This window comes from Podarcis vaucheri (genome assembly GCF_965113315.1).
Source record: "Podarcis vaucheri genome assembly, chromosome: 7".
Taxonomy (NCBI): domain Eukaryota; kingdom Metazoa; phylum Chordata; class Lepidosauria; order Squamata; family Lacertidae; genus Podarcis; species Podarcis vaucheri.
The window spans coordinates 19,188,241-19,207,497 of NC_138765.1; the positions used below are offsets into that span (position 1 = coordinate 19,188,241).

Consider the following 19,257-nt stretch of genomic DNA (forward strand, 5'->3'; position numbering starts at 1 on the left):
CCTCTGCTCCTGAACCCCTGACAGTAGCCATTGCTGCCAGTAGCTATTTTTATAGTTATTCATTTAGGGACATCTGCATTTCTGGCCAGCTTATTCGTGCCACATACAGAATGGGGATAGTTATCCTTCATCATTCTTTTAAAATCGTCCAGGTTGGTGGCCATCTTGTGGGAGCAGCTTCCGAGGTTCACTTTTCCAAAATAGTTCGGATCGGAAATCCCTCTCCATACCACCCCTAGAGAAGACCAGGGCATCCCATTATCTCCCACCAGCCAATTATCGGGAAGGGCTTCTTCCGGTTTCTCAGCAGTCCCAATCAAATCAGACAGCTTCACCTTCTTCCTAAGCTTAAAAGTATCACTTTTTTCTTTTTTCAAATCTAAACTCAAGTATGAAACTCCACCAGTTTCAAATACATTCAGAACAGAAGGTCCAGGGAAGATTCCCAAAATCAGTATCAGGTGTGGCTCCAGTCATTTGATAACACAAAGAAGAACTTTGGCAAAGGCTACATTGCAGCGTGAAGATAACAAAAAGTATATGCACTGGTGTGGTTTTGTAAAAGGCACATTTTTACTCTGGCAACCAAGACCTTTCCTCTCCAAAGAGACAGCCCACCCTCCGTCCAATTCACACACTTCTTGTACCGCATCAGTGCTCTGGGAAGGGCTGTGGCTCAGTGGTAGAGCATCTTCTTTGCATGCAGAAAGTCCCAAGTTCAGTATCCAGGTAGGGCTGAGAGAGAACCCTGCCTGAAATCCTGGACAGCTGCTGTGAGTCCATGCAGAAAATACTGGGCCAATGGTTTGACTCAATATAAGGCAGTTTCCCATATCACTCTCCTTCACACTATCATCTGCTGCAAGGATGAGCTTAGAGCTCTTGTATCATCCCTCCAGCACCTAACCCTCTGGATAGCCTTTGGATTCTTCCCAGCACCTCAAGCTGTTCTGTAACCAGCTCCATTCCAAGAGATCCCTTCTGCAGCCACAATGAAAGACTCAGAATCCCAGAAATATTTCATCAGAATTCATCTACACACAATGTAACCTTCTGGGTTCCCCTTAACTGGGTTGGCTAGGTTATTGACTGAGAACCCTAGACCCCGCACGGCATGTTCACCTCTCATCATTATGCCAGGAAACCAAAGCTCCAATTTGAAAACCTTAGATTCCATACACCCCACGGTCAAGCCCCACAAGAAGACAGCATGGCTCCATTTTCAGTGGCCTGGGTCCCATACTGAAGACCGTGCTTGGTCTGAAGCGTCCTCTTCAGCCCAAGATGGACCTTCAGAATGTCAGACTTGAGTAGCACTGCGCACATTCCTGGTGCGAGGTTGTATAGGTTGGAAGGGAGAGCTGCTGTCCGTGGTGCTGATGGGCTGGAGAAAAATGGGAGAGAGAAGAGGTCAGAAAACTGTTGAGCCTAAAGCAGGCATGTCCAAAGTCCATTTCGGGGGCCTAATCTGGTCCGCTGGTCGATTTAATCTGGCCCCTGTGGGTAAAATCCTTTAAAAAGCTCAACAAAGTTGTTTGGTCAGCCCCTCATGCATGTTCACTTCATCAAATATGGCCCTCTTTGAAAAAAATTTGGGCACCCCTGGCCTAAAGCATTGTTCACAGCAAATTTTGGGTGGGGTGGGTCCACCTTCCTTCAGAGCCACTGGGCCATTTTGAAGGGAAGCTCAAAGAGTTTTTGCAAGGCTGTCAACATTTCTCAGGGAGCTTTGGAAAATCCATAGCCAGGGTGCTCCACGACACGCAGGGTGGGAACTCGGCAATGCATTATATGTGGGGCTGCCCTTGAAAATGGCTTGGAAAGTAGCACAGAAGCCAGCAACCACATCGCCTGCTGTTTGACCGTGATGGAACCATGTTTATATCAGTTCTAAAGGAACGACACTGGCTCTCTTTGTGCTACTGAGCCCAACTGAAAATGCCAGTCCCTAAATGGCTTGGGGTGTGTATGTTTCCCATGCACCTGAAGGAGTGCTTTCTCCCATACCAACATGCCTGGGCTCTGATACACTCTTAGAAGAAGGGCCGTAGCTCAGTGGCAGAGCACTTGCTTTGCATGCAGAAGGACCTGAGATCAATCCCCAGCATCTCCAAGTAAGGCTAGAAAGTCCTCTGCCTCAATTCTGGAGAGCCACTGCCAGTCAATCTAGACAGCACTGAGCTAGAGAGATCATTGGTGTGATTCAGTATCCTGTGTTCCTGTGACGAAGGGAGCTGGGAGTTCTTCCCTGGCTCAGATTTTTATGCAAGCCAGAGAATAATTGGGGGTGTGGGTTGAAAAGCATCAGGATCCCCTGGAGTTATTTTCCAAGGCAGCTTCCCAAGCTCCTATGCCAGAAGAGGTCCTTTTCCCATGAACCTTCTTAGACAAAGATGTATATTATGGATGCCTCCTAAGAGAGGCCCTTCTCTGTGATGGCACCCTGCCTGTGGAATGCCTTGTTTGGGGAGGAACAATATGCCTGCTGCCAACCCTGTAATTCCAAGGGCTACCAACCAGGTACATATGGCCCCACAGAGCCATTTCTTGGCAGCTATAGGGCCCCATCTCCCCTTTCTGAAATTATTCCAAGCCATTATTCCAAGCCTAACTGTGTTGCAGAGAGCGGGGAACTGGGGGCAGGTGATATCCTGGGAGGGAAGAGTTGTGGTGCACACATGATGCCCACAACAGTTTCCCCAATTTTCAAATCTCCCCATGGGCCCAAAAAGGTTGGAGGCACCCCTGCGCCCTCTCTACCCCCCACTGCTGTGGTCCTTTCAGTGTCAGGTTGAAACCCTTTTTATTTGACCAAGCAATTTCAGATTTGTAGCATTTCCTAAAGCTGGTTGAATAGCTGTATTCCTCTTAATTTTATTGCACTGCTGGTTTTTGTTTTAATAATATGTTTTGTAATTTTAAAATCTCTCCGCATGCGGTCCTGAAATCCATTTTTGGACAAAGGGCAGCTTATAAACATTTTAATAAATGCACGAATGAATAAATAAATAAAGTTGACAGGTCGAATAATCGATACAGTTTAGGACTCTTTCCCCCTTGCTGGAATCCTGATCCAGATCTGGATCCTCATTCCTGCAATTGCCACAAAGGGAGGGGGGAAGAGTAAACGGGAACTTTCCCACACCTTTCAAATGGCAATCTTGAGGCCCCATGATGTGGTTTGGGACTGCAACACAGAACAAAGGGCTAACCCCTGGCACAGATCACAACACACATGCAGACATTTCTGGAAGAAAAACTGTGCTGGAGGGCAAAGACCACATGATTCACATCACATGTTGTTTGGCCTTATCCAGCTTGCCAAAATGTTACTTTGCATCACCACCACACCTAGGCAAGTTGTTGCCCACACCCAGGTGAGCACAGCCACCCCTGCGGCGTATCGATTGCATGCCACTATTGCTAAACATCCTGTTTCTGCTCCCTGGCTGAGAAGAGGCCACAATGCAATCTGTATTTGACCTGGAGTTTCACAACTTGTGACTCAGCCCAGCCTATGTGGAGTTTGCAAACAATGGTTCTTTGGCCCTTTAAACCTCCACAGGAGCCCAGGCTGGGCTAAACATGTGCACTCAGCTTTTGCCCTGAAGCAGTAGGACTTTGGGTAGTAGCCACTTATGCCAGCAGAAGGATATGAGAAGGCATCTTTGTGCAGAGAATAAATAGGGGGTTGAGACTGGAAGGAGCTCTGTAGGCGAAAGCACTAGCTAATGGTTAATGCTGGTCTGATGCCCCAGTAAAAACCAGGTGGCGCCGCAGAAGGAGTAGAACAGGGATGGCCTTGTTATGGTTGGCCCCATCTGCCACAGCTTAACCGTGTGTTTCCCACAGCACTTACCAAAGTTCCAGGGCCACCATATTTGCGTAAGTGTTCCTCATAGGTAATGGCATAGATGTCAGAGTCTCCTGATGACCAGCGAGGGTTGCCCCAAGAGGGGGCGTTCGACTCCCGCTTGTTGCCATTTGGGAACTGGAAAGATGGAGAGATATTGAATAGGGACACACACAGAGAGAGAAACTACTGATGATTTGTTTCAGGATTATCCAACATGGTAACCTCTGGATATTGCTGACTTATCATCCCTGACGACTGGCTATGCTAGCTGGGACTGGTGGGAGTTATAGCATGGCATTGTCTGGAAGACATTGGGTTGGTTTATTTGTCTGCGGTTTTTATTAGTCACTTGCCTACCCAGGTACAGTGTGACACATGTAAATTGCCATAACATTAAAGAATCAAAAACACTAACAACAGACAAAAAGAATCCGGTAGCAAAAATCATTTTAAACAGCACCGATCCACCAGTCCAAAAATCCAGAGTGGGAACACAATGTATCCATAAAACAGAAAATTACCAATCATTCAAAACCTGTGCTCAGACGATAAGTTTTAAGCTGCACCTAAATGTCATTGGATCTGTTTGGGGAGGCTGTTTCAAAAAAGAGGTGCCACCACTAAGAAGACCTTTTCTCTGCCTTGCCTCACCAAGTGCCTCCCCCTCCAAGAAGCTCACCTCACCCGAGGTGGATCTCAAAAGTTGAGCAGCTACAAGTGAGAGGAAGTGGTCCTTTAGACAGTGTTGCCATCAAAGCAGAACCTAAAAGCAGATGTTGGGGTCCCACGCAGCAGGATGATCAGGAGCAAGGCCCCCCAACAGCATCAGGGATGCCTTATAACATTCTGAAGTAATACACATCAGCATCTAAAGACAATTAATTGTTCTTAGCTACAAAACACCTGTGCACATTAATGATACCACCTGGTTAGAGGTGAGTTTCGCAACTGTTCAACACAGCACACAATGGCCTCTCTCTCTTTCACACACACACACACACACACACACACACACACACACATATCCCTATTATACTTGCATCTCATTTGATCTTACCTGACGTGACAGGTAGTGTTGTCGGTTCTCAGGTGGCGTTGGGGGGATTTTCTTCTCCTTTGCTGCAAGGAGTGAAAGGCTGATGTCACTACAGCTTTGCACTGATGGTGAAATTGGCTGTCTCTCAGTTCCCAAAGAAATATCCCCTGGAATGCTGAACCAGAACTGAACCCTTCTGGCTAGTTGTGATCACAGCCAGCTCCCGATTGGCCTATCCTCTTTGACTGTGACCAGCTCAGCACAAGGGCTAGAGGATTATTTTCCCCTCCTGACTTATTGGTATCACTACAAGTGGGATCTGCAACAAAATGTTGCCGCATGGAGTCTTCCTGATTGCTGTTACAGGCAGACAGCTACCCCCTCCTCCAGGACACTCCCATGCAGGGGCAGTTCATGTGGCACCTTCCAGATATTGCCGAACTACAACTCTCATAATTCTTGACCATTGGTCATGCTGGCTGCAGTTGATGACAGCTGGAGTTCAGCAATATCTGGAGGCACCACTTTGCTCCCCCTGTTCTGTTCCCTTTCTCACCCTCAAGAGACGTGTGGCATTCTGCGGCCACTGAACATGCTCAATCTTCACCAGGCTGGTTTGGGTCCCCCACCACCGCCACCCAACAAAGATGTGTTGTTCTGCAAATCTCAGGGCTCCTCCAAGAAAGGGTGTGTGTCTATTTCTCTATCCTACATTTACACAATCGACTTCAAAGCAGCCATTATTATTATTATTATTATTATTATTATTATTATTATTAATATACCGCCCTATACCAGGAGGTATAGGGCGGGCCACAGAATAAAATCCCATCTGACGTCCTCCAAACATTCTGGATTTTGAGAACTCCCATAATCCCCAAGCCTATAAGAATTGCAGTTCACAACAGTTGGAGGGCACCAGTTTGGGCAACTGTGGTTTAAAGCTAACATAGTTATTCTATTTCTTGAGCCTGACTTTCCATGCTTGGTATTTAACTGGCTGAAGGGAGGTCAGCTGATCACACCCATCTGCCATGTGATGCTTCCCGCCCAATCGGTAAAGATCAGCACTTCGGTTAGCTTGTGTTTCGCTCGTCCGTGGTTCAGCCCACCTTTCCGAAGGCAGATTGGCCAGATCAAGCAGATCAACAAGAACAGGAGAGCGAGGATCAGAAGTGCCCCGAAGATGGAGCCAATCACTATTCCAGCAATGGCGCCTGCGCTCAGACCCGAATCTGTGACACAGAGGAAGGAGGGGAAATCAGGATTAGAAACACAGGGGTCCTCAGGCTTGTCCTACCTCAACCACAGTCCACAAAGGAGCTCTTGAGCTTTACATATTTGTCTCGCAAGACTGAGGAATTTCCAAGACTCGGAAATGTTGACCCTCGCTTCTTATTTTAGATTCTATCCATCAAAGATTCTAGAGCCAGAAAAGTTTTGAAAGCCAGGAATCTGATCCTCATCAGATGGTTTCCTTGAAACTGTAAGCTCGTGGTGAGAAACCTGAACTCCAGCACCCATCATCTGCTGTCAGCACGGACAATTGTCAGCGACGATGGGAGCTGGAGTTCAGCTGCATCTGTATATTTTTGTGTTGTGTGTTTATTACATGTTAGGATATTTCTGTTCCGCCTTAAAAGGGAGCAGGCTTTGTGCGTCAGAGTCTGCGCATGTCCTGTTCACAGGATGTTTATGTTTGCTATTGCTTTCGTTCTCTCTCTGTCGGAGACACTGACGCAGGGAGTCATGTCTTTCTTTGTTCTGATCAACGCTGAATAAAAACTTGCAAATAATGCTCTCCTGAGTGCAACTTCTGGCTGTGCATTAGCTCTAGAATGTGGCAAGATATTTTCTAGAAACTCATGTTGCCAATTGCTGATACTGCGTGCCTACGGGAGATCGATGGATCGTCCGGCAGACGGCTTGGGGCCATGATGGACTTTATCTCCCTGGCAGTATCCCAACATTACATACATAAACACCACCTTTTCTCCCAAGGAGCTCAAGGCAATGTACATGGTTCTTTTCCTCCCCATTTCCTCCTTGCAACAACCATGTGAGGTAAGTTAGACTTAGAGGTGGTGACTTAGCCCAAGGTCACCCAGTGAGTTTCATGGCTGAGTGGGGATTCAAACCCTGGTCTCCCAGGTCCTAGTCCAACACTCCAACCATTACACCACTTGAGGGCTACAGGTTGCCCTTCCCTGTTGTGGACCATCACAACACTCTGCTGGACATTAAAGGGAGGATAGGCACTACTGTAAGTGGCATGGATGGGAAACTGTTGCACCAAGAGCCACAAAGGCCACACGACCCAGGAGATGTTCTGTTGTCCAAGGAGGCAAAACTCTTCTACCAGAGGCAAAAGCATGGTGGGGCCGCAGGACCCACAAATGGCTCGCTGTGAGGGATCAGTGCATTCGCATAACAAGTTTTTGTACTGCTACGCATAGAGTAGAATTTAACATTCATGAAAGAGTAGCTTTCTTTTGAAAAGTAGAAAGAAGAAACAAATTTCTAGACCTCATGGCAGAACAAGCCCTGGCTTGTTAAACAATCAAACAACAACTAAACCATGTGAAATAACACAAAATGCACAGAACTAAAAAGATTTCTGCAATCAGGCTTAACTCTGAACACAGACTTTGGGTTTTCTAGCACACAGGTGATGAGCTGGACCCCACTGTTCAATTTTAACAGCAGCAGCACCATCATCATAGATATATTGTTAAAAATAGAGATCTGGGATTGCAATATGCATCTTTGGACTAAAGAAGGGCCCCAGATCTGAAAAGGGTTAGGTTCTGAAAAGGACAAGGGGTACTGTAAATGTGATCTAGGTTTATAATAGTGTGACATTTTTCATGAAACCTTTGCATAGAAAAGCATCCCCCAAACATACAACTTTTCAGAGTTTGCTGTGAAATAATCTGAATGGATTTTTTTTGGGGGGAGATATCATTGCCCTCACTTGGAACTGGCTTTGTTTGACCTTAGTGACATTGCCACAGAGCCAGACATGACTGATTATGTTGTTATGATGTCACATCATTAATTATCACAATTGCCTGGTTTTGCTCATGCCACTGTTCCCAGGGAGCATCCACCTCCCTCTCAATTGGCTTAATTTGCCCTCACTGATGTCAACAAATAATAAAATTTATCTTTTCACTACAAAATCCCCAGCTGGCTGGGATCACCCATGTGACTATTCAAAGAAAGGAGACCAAGTATTACAGAAAAAGTCCAAAACCAGAAGCACATTTGGGAAACAATAGTAGCAAACAGGATTGGGGGAAAGGTCAGTAGTGACCATATAATTTAGGAGCATTGGGGGGGAAATATTCCTGACTCTGAAAGCAGTGCTTTTATAACCCCATGATTAAAGCAGGAGAACATTTGGTGAACCTCTGCTTTATTTTACTTTTCGTTAAAGATTTTCATTTTTAACAATTATGGCAAAGCATTTTAAATGGCTGCAAAGTGCTTTTTTAAAAGCAGTAGGTGTGAACGCTTAGTACTGGCGCTAAACTATTTTAAGCCATTTAAAGCACTCTAGCCGCCTTTTGTGTCAATTCAGTCCCATAAAACCTGACTCTTTTCCTTTCCCCCTCCAAACCAGCCTCATAATGGCCATTGGCCTGGTCGCCTGTGGTGAGTGAAGAATTGCCTTCAGGCGACCAAGCCAAGGAACCTGTGCAAATCAGAAGAGAATTTCCCACTCTTGCGGGTCATTATTAAAAAGCGCATTTACTTTAATCGAAGAATGAAAACTCTCACAAAATGCACGTATGCATCAAAAAGCATGACTGTTAGGGCTGCGCAAGGCAACTCTGATTTTGCACCCCTGATTAGGCTCTGATCTGACCCGGACCGATCTCAGTCCTGAGACAAAGTGGGAGCCTTGCACTGCCCTTAATTAAAAGCTAAGGTGTTAAACTGGACCTGAATTGGCTCGACTGGGTTTGTGATTTCTCCAGACAAGATGCACAGCCCTAATGGATATCATAAGTTAAGGTTCCTGCCTTCACTCCCCTACCATGTGAGGTACAGAAACAGTGCACAGTCTGACATTTCATGCTCGCTTGCAATGTTGCCACCACGCAGCGACATTTTCCCTTGCCCTTTTAGCCCCAATTCTCTTCCTCCACAGGTTGGGGGCCACATGGGGGTTAGTGCTATACAAACGTTCCATAAAAATGCGGCTATTTGTTGAAATGAATGCCATGGAAGGCCCATTGGGAGGAATGGACATCGTTCAGATTTGGAAATAAATCTTACTGTCACCCTCTTTAAGTCCCTGTGAAGGAATACAACCGAGCTGCACGTAAACATCAGCAGCCTGAGAAGTTTGACTAAACTTAGAGGCCCCATCTGCATGGTACATTTAAAGCAGGATCGTGCCACTTCAAACAGCCATGGTTTCCCCAAAGAATCCTGGAAACTGTAGCTTGTTGAGGGTGATGAGACTAGGAGACGCCTGTCCCATTTACTATTCCCAGAGTGGTTTAAACCTGGGAAACCTGGAAGTGACTGTTCTGATTTGCGAACTATTTTTGGAAGCTGAATGTCCGATGGGGCTTCCGGTTGGCTGCAGGAGGTTCCTGCAGTGAATCAGAAGCAGCACTGTGGTTTCCAAACATTTTGGAAGTCGAACGGTGTGTGTGTGTCAGAGAGAGAGAGAGAGAGAGAGAGAGAGAGAGAGAGAGAGAAATATAGACTAGCAAATTTTGTTGTGGGCCAGTCATTTTTCTAGACTTATCTGCAATGCTATCCCCATCCTCAAACCACCCTGTTCCACATGTCTCCTAAAATCAGGAACACACACCTGGTTGAAGGATGTAAACAACAGAGGTGTTCCCAGCTTGGGATCCCAAACGAGGCACAACCTGGAAGGAGTATGGCGTATGGGGCTCCAATCCTATAACAGTGGTGGATCGGTTGTTGGCTCCTAAGACTTGCACCGTCTTCCATTCCTCAGCAGAACGGTGCTGCTGAGGACCTTGCATCTGGATCCAGAAGCTAGTCACTGCAGATCCATTTGGAACAGTCCAGGCCAGGGAGGCAGAACCAGGATGAGGTCCGTGAGAGAGAGTCCAGTCGGCGATGGAAGGACCTGCCAAGAGAGGATAACTCATGGAGGGTGCAGTCCATCAGGTACAGTCCTGCTGCTCAGGACCAAAACAGATGCGGTACGGAAGATTTGATGCAGAATGTCTGTAACTCAGTGGTTGGGAATTTGCTTTGCAGGCAGAAGGTCTCAGAGAGCTGGGAGAGGCTTCTGCCTAAAAACCTGGACAAGTGTTGACAATATTGAGCTAGAGGGGCCAATGGTCTTACTCAGTGTAAGGCAGCTTCCTATGTTCTGAAGACATGGCCCTCCAGATGTTGTTGGACTCCAACTCTCATCAGCCAGCATCACCTACCCAGCATGACGAACAGCTGAGGATGATGGAAGCCGCAGCCCAGAAGTATCTGGAGGGTCAAAGGTTCTGCATCCTTGCTATAGTCCTACTGGTGATCATATTTCCCAGTTTTAAAATTGTATTTTAAAGTTTCTTAAGTGGCTAGTGTCTGATAATAACTGGAGAAGTAGTAACGTGAATGTTCAACACATGCACACACACACACACACACACACACACACAGGGGTTCATTTCCTGATACATCTCATCAAAATAAGGTCCACTCAGTTTAATGGCTCTTACTCCAGGAAACCAGGAAACTACATCACTCCCCTCTCCTCTCAGCTGCTATTGGATTTAAAAAAATACAGATATTTGTATAATGCCTGAAGTTTCCGCCCCCAGCCCACACTCAACTTCCAGGCAGGGATGATTTAGATCAGGAAAATAATGTGTTTGGGATTAATTACTTAAGGCAAGACTAGGGTTCACCACTGTAGGAGGAGGCCCACCAGAGAGCACTTTATTTATTACTTCACACTTAGGCCTCCCTTTCCCCCCAAAGTCTGAGAGGTCAAGGAGGTGTGCATGGTTCTCTTCCTCCCCATTTTATCACTCACAACAGACGTGAGGTGGGTGAGACTGAGAGACTGTGACTGGTCCAAGGTCAGTCAGTGAGTTTCATGGCTGGGTGGGGATTTGAACCCTGGTCTCTGAGATCCTAGGGACGCGGGTGGTGCTGTGGGTAAAACCTCAGTGCCTAGGACTTGCCGATCGTATGGTCGGCGGTTCGAATCCCCGCGGCGGGGTGAGCTCCCGTCGTTCGGTCCCAGCTCCTGCCCACCTAGCAGTTCGAAAGCACCCCTAAGTGCAAGTAGATAAATAGGTACCGCTTTATAGCGGGAAGGTAAATGGCATTCTGTGCGCTGCGCTGGTGCTGGCTCGCCAGAGCAGCTTCATCACGCTGGCCACGTGACCCGGAAGTGTCTTCGGACAGCGCTGGCTCCCGGCCTCTTAAGCGAGATGAGCACGCAACCCCACAATTGGCCCGTACGGGCAGGGGTACCTTTACCTTTACTCTGAGATCCTAGTCCCACATTCTAACCACTACATCATACTGGCTCTACCCAAATCACTCCTCAAGGTAAAAACTGCCCTGCCACCTAATATAGCCCCTTCCTCAGTCTGGACGTGGATGGTTTAAAAAGACATATAAGAAGAGTTTGGATTTGATATCCTGCTTTATCACTACCCTAAGGTGTCTCAAAGCGGCTAACAATCTCCTTTCCCTTCCTCCCCCACAACAAACACTCTGTGAGATGATTAAGGCTGAGAGACATCAGAGAAGTGTGACTGGCCCAAGGTCACCCAGCAGCTGCATGTGGAGGAGCGGGGAAGCGAACAAGGTTCACCAGATTACAATTCTACCGCTCTTAACCACTTCACCACACTGGCTCTCTACATATTGGTTGTTTCTCTCCCAAATCTTGCTTTGTCTTGAAAAGTGAGCATCCATGCCCTCATTCAAAATGGTGTCCCCATGCACACATTCCAGCTTCTCACACTTCACTGCCAGGAACCAAAATGGTGGCTACTACACTCGCTCTTTCCCCACCTAATGTAGCTGCCTGACTGCTATTTACAGCAGGGAGCAAAAGGCTGGTGTTAGGAATCCATGAAAAGAAATAAATATAGAAAATAGGACTTCAGTGGTGGTAGAAGGAGCTCTCACCAAGGATGGTGAGATTCGAACGTTGGGATCCCAGCGGATTATAGCAGGTGGCACTGTAATCGCCCAGGTCATCTGGGGAAGTGAAGTTCCAGATGGTGAGCTGCGTTTGACCGGGGTTCAGGTGGTAACGGCCTCCGACAGGAATGAGAGACCCCTTATTCCGAAACCAGTCAATCTCCACAGGGTTGAAGGTGCCTTGGCAATGCAGTTCCATGGTAACGGACCCTTCAGTGCTGCTATATGTCCGGAATGAGAGAAAAACTCCTGAGGGAGCTTCTGTGGTGGGAGATTAGGGGGAGGGGAGGGAAGTCGGTTATGCTGGTAAACAAAAGTTTCTGAAAATCAAAGACGAGGCAAAGCTCAGTGGTAGGGCATCTGTTCTGCATGCAGAAGAACCCAGGTCCAATCCTTGACATCTCCAGGCAGAGCTGGGAGATAATCCCTTTCTGAAGAGAGACCCCTGGAGAGCTGTTACTAGTCAGCATAGACAACAGTCAGCTTGATGTACCAGCATAATGCAGCTCCATATGTTGGTCACATCATCATCAGACTGTGTTGTCTTTAGAGTATTCCCAGACTGTGATGTCTTTAGGATATCTAGCTTTATTTACACATATATGCAACCAGAGTGTAGGATGGAGGTGCGCCAACAGATCTCGCTTCTCAGCTGGGTTTCCAAGGAGAGCCCCAAGCCACCGTGTCTGAAGTTTTCGGCATCAGCCAAAAACTCTCTCACACCATTGGCTTATTGTTCTACATCCTAGGATGTTGTGGCATCCAGCCCAGTGAGGTGGGAAAAGACTTATCCATTTGTCTCCATGGTAACAGGGCAACTTCTTTGGACATGTCGATGGAAGTACTTGTCTAAGGCCATGATCTTACAAAGAAATTGCTCTGGCTGTTTCAGCAGCTTCATCTACTAGATTCTAAGCCACCTTGATGCAGAATCACAGGTGTGGAAGGAACCCGTGGATATCATCCAGACTGACCCCCCCCAAACCTATAACAAGTTGGATTCGTAATGTCCATTTTGCCTAATATAGTGAGTTTGTTCTTTTCAGTTTCAGTGCCCCTTTCTAGTATTATCCCTAACATTTGTATCTTCTTCCTCCAAGGATTTCAAGAGAACAAATATTGGGGTTACTCCATTTTATCCTCACAACAACTCCGTGACGTAGGTTAGGGTGAGAGAAAGGGACTGGGACAAAGATCAGCAAGTGAGCATCTCTCTTTCTAACTCTGCCCACTGAATCTCACGGGTTCTAACTAGCTAAGCCCTCTTAATGGGGGCCTACTAAACCCCTAAACCATGCACCAAGCACCCCATCATTTGCTGGTAACAGCTGGCTTATTAATTGTTAACATTCACAGCTCACCTTTTCCTCCAAGGAGCTCAAAGCAACATACATGATCCTTCCATCCCCATTTTATCCTCACAGAAACCCTTTGAGGTAGGTCATGCTGAGAGACCACGATTGTCTCAAGGGTACCCTGTGTGCTCCATGGCTCAATGGAAATTTGAACCCTGGTCTGCCAAGTCCTAGTCCAACACTCTGACTTCTACAGCACAATACTACACCAGAACCAGAACCAATATCTTGCCTTCTGGTTCCTCCTTGTGGAGGATTCTGGTAACCAGTTTAGTAGTTTAGATTTGATATCCCGCTTTATCACTACCCGAAGGAGTCTCAAAGCGGCTAACATTCTCCTTTCCCTTCCTCCCCCACAACAAGCACTCTGTGAGGTGAGTGGGGCTGAGAGACTTCAGAGAAGTATGACTAGCCCAAGGTCACCCAGCAGCTGCATGTGCAGGAGCGGAGACGCGAACCCGCTTCCCCAGATTATGAGACTACCGCTCTTAACCACTACACCGCTAGTCTCACCTGGAATCAAGCTGCAATTGCCCTGCCCGGTCATATGGCGTCCGAGACAGATGATTTTGGTGCCACTGAGCTCAGCTGGGAAGGGAGAGACCAGCAATCGCTGCAAGTTGGAGGTGCTGACCTCCTCGTGTCCTGGGAGCCCCTGGAAGGTCAATTGCGGGGTAGGGGAGCCACCAGGCCAGGAACAAATGAAACGCAAAGCGGTACCATTGTCTGCTGAGGCCACAGAGCAACGGGGGGATCCAAAGGGTCGTTCTAAGAGGGGAGAAAGAAAGAGATAACTCAACCGTACACACAAATCAGATTGGCTGGATTCAGAGAGACAGAATATTTCATAACAAGGAAAAAGATCTTCAGACAACTTAGTTTCACGTATGCGGCTATCAGAACCAGCTCTTGCTAAGTGGGAGATAGGGCTAGGTGAGGGAAAAGAGGTGGCATGGTTAGGTAATTTTAGCCAGGGCTTGCCAACCTTGCTGTGCCAGTGGGCATGTTTGGAATTTTGAGGAAGTGTGGCTTCCATGGCTGCCATGGGGGTGTGGGTTTCTAGGGGAGTCCAAGCCCCTAAATCAAGAAATAGGAGAAACTTTCTCAAAGCAGAATGTGTCACAAAATCAACATAACTTCATAATAATAATTTAAAAAATCTGAGAAAAAAAACATTAAAGGGAGGAGAAAACATCAAACTGGGTCACATAGCAGGGTAAGCTTGTGTTAATAATAGCTGAGGTTAAAACAAAAACAAAAACCTAAGCATGAAAGATGCCTGCCTAAAAGGCAAAGGCAGTGAATTTAGTTCAACAGAAGCCGGATCAAAAGAGAAGGAAGATTTCATGCAGATGTAAAGCAAAGTATAAGCCCTCCAGATGATTTAGACTTCATTTCCCATCAGCCCCAATATGGGCAATGGTCAGGGATGCTGGAAGTTGCCACAGTAGCTACTTCTGCTGTAGAGGAAAAGGCATCACTCTGCACCAGACTTCCACTGAATTAACAGTCATTCCACTTCTGGTGAAATCTGGGCTCTTTGATAAGGATGGGAAACTCTACAATGGAAACCTAGCAACTCACCAAATTATAATTCCTAGGGCTCTTTGTGGAAGGCCTTGAGAGGGAAGCTAGTATCATTTGCTCCTGATGGTGAAGCTCTGAGTGATGTTGCTTAGGTAGTGGTACCCACACACAAGAGCGAAGTATCAACAGGCTTGGGGAAAACCCATTTTAAAAATGAATTCTAAATGGGGTTTGCACCCGACACAACTCAATGGGGCTGAGCCTGCTCTGTGACCACAGACTGTTGAATAACCATTAAGGGTGGGAGAAGGAATGTCTTCACCCCCATTGCTCAGCCCGGACACTGGACACTGAGGTCCAGCTCCGAGGACCTTCTAGTGGTTCCTTCACTGCGAGAAGTGAAGCCACAGGGAACCAGGCAGAGGGCCTTCTTGGTAGTGGCGCCCGCCCTGTGGAATGCCCTCCCATCAGATGTCAAGGAAATAAACAACTATCTGAATTTTAGAAGACACCTGAGGGCAGACCTTCAGACATCTGAAGGCAGTAGAAATAATAAAATTATAACGAGTATGATATTATTAGTTAATCCTGGAAGAGAAGAGTGGAGAAAGAATCACACAGATATGAAAAAAATAGAGAGAATTGTCTGGATTTCTTGGTTTACAAGAGCACAGCCACTATCCACCCCCCACTCCGCCCTGGAAAACTGGGGGTTGGAACTTGATGGGCTCCTGAAAGGGGGGGGGGCATTCCACACTGCAACATTTTGCTGCAGCTCCCCACATGCAAACCTTTCTGGTGCAGAAATATGCTCCTGTGCCTGACTCCCTCCCTGCTGAGAGTAACGGGAAGTGCAACAGGAAGTGCAACAGGAAGACGGACGTCAAATTCAACTCACGGGCAACAGTGAGATGGTGAGTGTTTCGAACTCGGCGCTGCGTGTGCTGATTGATGGCCAAGCAGGAATACGGGCCGGCCTGATTCAGCTGCACCTTGGGGAGCTGCAGGACAGGCAAGGAAGGCACGTAGAGGTCCTGAGCGTCTGCCACATTCCAGTACATCTTGGCCGGGGGCTCAGACGGCGCCAGGCACGTTAGGTTCACGGTACTGTTCACCAGCACAAAACTCCCCGCGTCAGAGTCCTGCTCCGACGAGGAAACGGTAATCGTCGGGGTCTCTGGGCCATCTGAGAGGAATGAAAGCCACACAGCCATGTAATACAGTGCCAATGAAATGTCTGTTTCCTAGGGTGTTTTTTAAAAAAGACACAACAGGCAATCTATCCGTCAGGCTTAACTGCCAGGGAACCTGCCTCCTCTCCCCAGCTTCGGTTATCCAGGTTGCGACCTCGCTGACGAATGTGGCCATTCAGTGGTCATTTAGCAGCAGAAAGGTGCATTGCGGTCAGCTGTATTTGCCCAGCCACCTGGGTAAAAGGCAGCGCAGCCGTCTTAAGTAGTGTCCCTTCCGCTTGCGGCTAGGATGTTTGCCCTTTCTCTGCAAGAAGCGCGGCGAAATGCTGGCCGAGGTCGCTGGCCGCAAGCACATGCAAGGGAGGGGGGAGGGAGAGGAAGAAAGTGTGCAGAATCAGTGCATGAACTCCTGTGAATGATTCTGACTACGTGGTCTTTGCCAGCGGCTAGGAGGAGGAAGAAGAGGAGAGCAGCTGTCTCGAAGCAGGATGGACGTGTGACTGGCCCTTAAGCCACATCTCCCTTCGAGCAGCCAATCGAACTCTGGTAAATCTTCCTTAAGGACATCTAGCCCAGTATCCTGTTTTCACAGGAGCCAACCAAATGTTAAACATTAAAAAAACCCCTCCCTATACAGGATTGCCTTCAGACGGCTCGGGGGTCGGATAACACCATACCCTCCAACCTTTCTCCAATGAAAATAGGGACGTCCTAAAGAAAAGCAGGACATTCTGGAATCAAATGAGAAACTGGGATGGCTTCTTTAAATCAGGGATATCCTTGGGAAAAAAGGACACTTGGGGTGTCTGTAATATTTAGAACTCATGCTCTACCGAATGAGCTATGCTTCATTATTCCTTTCGTTATGATGACATCATCAATAATAGGCGACAGGCGAAAACATTCCTCTCCCCCCAGGCCTTTGGCTAATTAAACAATGTAAGGCTTTTTAAACTCTGTGTTTGAGGGCCATTGTTTTGTTTGTCATTGCGTTATGTATTTCTGTGTTTTTATACTGTAAACTACTCTATGATCCTTGGATGAAGGGCAGTACAGTGGTACCTTGGTTTACAACCATAATCTGTTCCGGAGGTCCGTTTGTAAACCCAAACAGGTTGTAACCCCAGGCGTGCTTTCGCCAATGGGGCCCCCCAAAAAATTTTGTTCGTAATCCAAAAAAAGGTTGCAAACTGGGACACGCACTTCTGGGTTTGACGTGTTTGTAATCCAAAATGTATGCAAACCAAGACATATGCAAACCAAGGTACTACTGTATACATTTTTTAAAAAATAAAGTGACTGGTTTTTAGCTTGAAAATCAGGTAATAAATACCCAAGGAATGAATAAGCACAGATACCAGGCTAGTCCTCAAGTACATTGTCAGCCTGCCTCTGTGATCTTTAGGAGCAGGGCTCCCTAGAAGTCTAAAAGTTATTTAGTTATGTGTTTTTGTTTGTGTGTTTTGATGCTATAAAGCACCCTGCGATCTTTGGGTGAAAGGCGGTATACAAATTCAATAAACACACACAAAAAGTTATTATTTGCTACATTTTTATCCCACCCTTTGTCTGAGAAACTCAAGAAAGAATACCTGGCCTCAGTGAGTTGGACTAGGCTGAGAGCCAGCGACTGGCCCAAGGCCACCCAGGAAGATGAGTGACTTAGCAGGTATATGTAGCTGGCTGTCCGCAGTTTACGTCCAACCACAAGGGTACAATACGTCAGTATATAAAAACGGTAATCTCTAGTGTGTACTCACAATAGACAGTAAGGTTGGCGGTGCCAGTCCCGTTGCCAAAAGGGTTGGTGATAGTACAGCGATAGACGCCCGCATCAGTACGTAGAGGGTTTCTGATTTGCAAGGAACCAGCCGAGCGCAAGAATCGGGGGTTTTCTTCTAGTTTTTTTCCATCCTTGGTCCAGGAGACAGAGCCTCGGACTGGGGTACAGTTCAGCGCCACCGAGCTGTCTCCTTCTGTCACCTCCGCAAAGGGTGGGGTCACAGAGACATTGCCCACCTCCTCTGGAAAATAAGTAAATACAGGAATGGGAAGTGGGAGATGCTCCCATACCATAGGTCTAGCCCAGAAATAACCAGCATGGACCACCCCACCCCCCAGATATTGTCAGACTCCAGCTCCCACCAGCATGGCCAATGCTCAGGGATGATGGGAGTTGTAATCCAACAACATCCACAGCGTGCCACATTGACTACCCCTGCTCTAGCCACTAATTCCCACTCCCTTCCCAATGGAGCTGTGAATTCAGAAGTGTTTCTTCCCAGCTCCCGTCTTTGTGCATTAGTCTCTTGTTATAGTAACAGATTCCTAAGTTTGCACCTATGCATATACTTCTAAATTTGCATTTTGTTTCATATCAGGCAAGTGCAGAATAGAGGTGGCAGCAGAGTTCCCCCAAGCTAGGTTTTGAAAAAGCAACTCTGGAGGCTTGTTCAATTAAGGCTCAAAAGGAGAGGTGAGTTTTACACTTCCTCAGAGGGAGAGGAAAACTTCACGTCCCGGTATTCTTCTCGACGTCCAATGAAAATCGGAGCCTCAGAAGAATCTCTGGCTTCCTTGACTGTGAAAGGTTTTGCATGGCAAGGAGAGAGAGCTCTCTGAGCTGAGCAAAGCCGTTGTCAGCCAGGAATCATCTAACCAGAGACTCCCTGCAGGGGACAGAAGTCTCTAGGGCTGGGACAGATTGGTAGCTGAAGGTCACCAGCTAGAAGCAACTCGCAAGGTACTGGCTTCCCAGCAAGTAGGTCACTGTTGGTTACTGAGAGGGAGATGGGGAGGTGGCAGGGAGGTTGGTAGGGTGCAAAAGCGGCGGCAAAGCCAATCCAGCCCTCCTGCCAATGCGTTTGCACTGCGCCAACCTCCCATGCCACCTCACCCCCTCCCACTTGCTAAGCCCACCCACTGACTTTGCCACACCCATCACACACACTGACAGATCTGTCAACATACCATGATCCTCAGCTGCCAAACCCAGCCACTCCACCCTCAGGCTGTGGGGGCAATAATGGAAGAAGACACGGAAAAGCATCCCCTGCAAGATATCTCTGGGACACTGGCTTGCTCCCCCTCCCTTGCAACTTACTTAATTGTCCCCTGTGCAGTGAAAGAGGGCGA

The 19,257-nt window shown here is 47.4% G+C and overlaps 1 protein-coding gene across 2 annotated transcripts in view; it reads right to left on the bottom strand.

Annotated features, from left to right (window-relative positions):
* Positions 1-549: 549 nt before the first annotated feature.
* Positions 550-19,257, bottom strand: part of VSIG10L (V-set and immunoglobulin domain containing 10 like) — a 34,092-nt gene continuing 15,384 nt past the window's right edge. For both annotated transcript variants that reach the window (XM_082231589.1, XM_082231590.1), the window contains 9 exons: positions 17,883-18,146; positions 15,828-16,115; positions 13,916-14,170; positions 12,033-12,308; positions 9,724-10,011; positions 6,005-6,127; positions 4,914-4,975; positions 3,860-3,991; positions 550-1,384 (listed from right to left, as the gene is read on the bottom strand). In XM_082231589.1, coding sequence (XP_082087715.1) covers positions 1,301-1,384; positions 3,860-3,991; positions 4,914-4,975; positions 6,005-6,127; positions 9,724-10,011; positions 12,033-12,308; positions 13,916-14,170; positions 15,828-16,115; positions 17,883-18,146 — 1,772 coding nt within the window. In that variant the 3' untranslated portion in view covers positions 550-1,300. The remainder of the gene's footprint in view (positions 1,385-3,859; positions 3,992-4,913; positions 4,976-6,004; positions 6,128-9,723; positions 10,012-12,032; positions 12,309-13,915; positions 14,171-15,827; positions 16,116-17,882; positions 18,147-19,257) is intronic.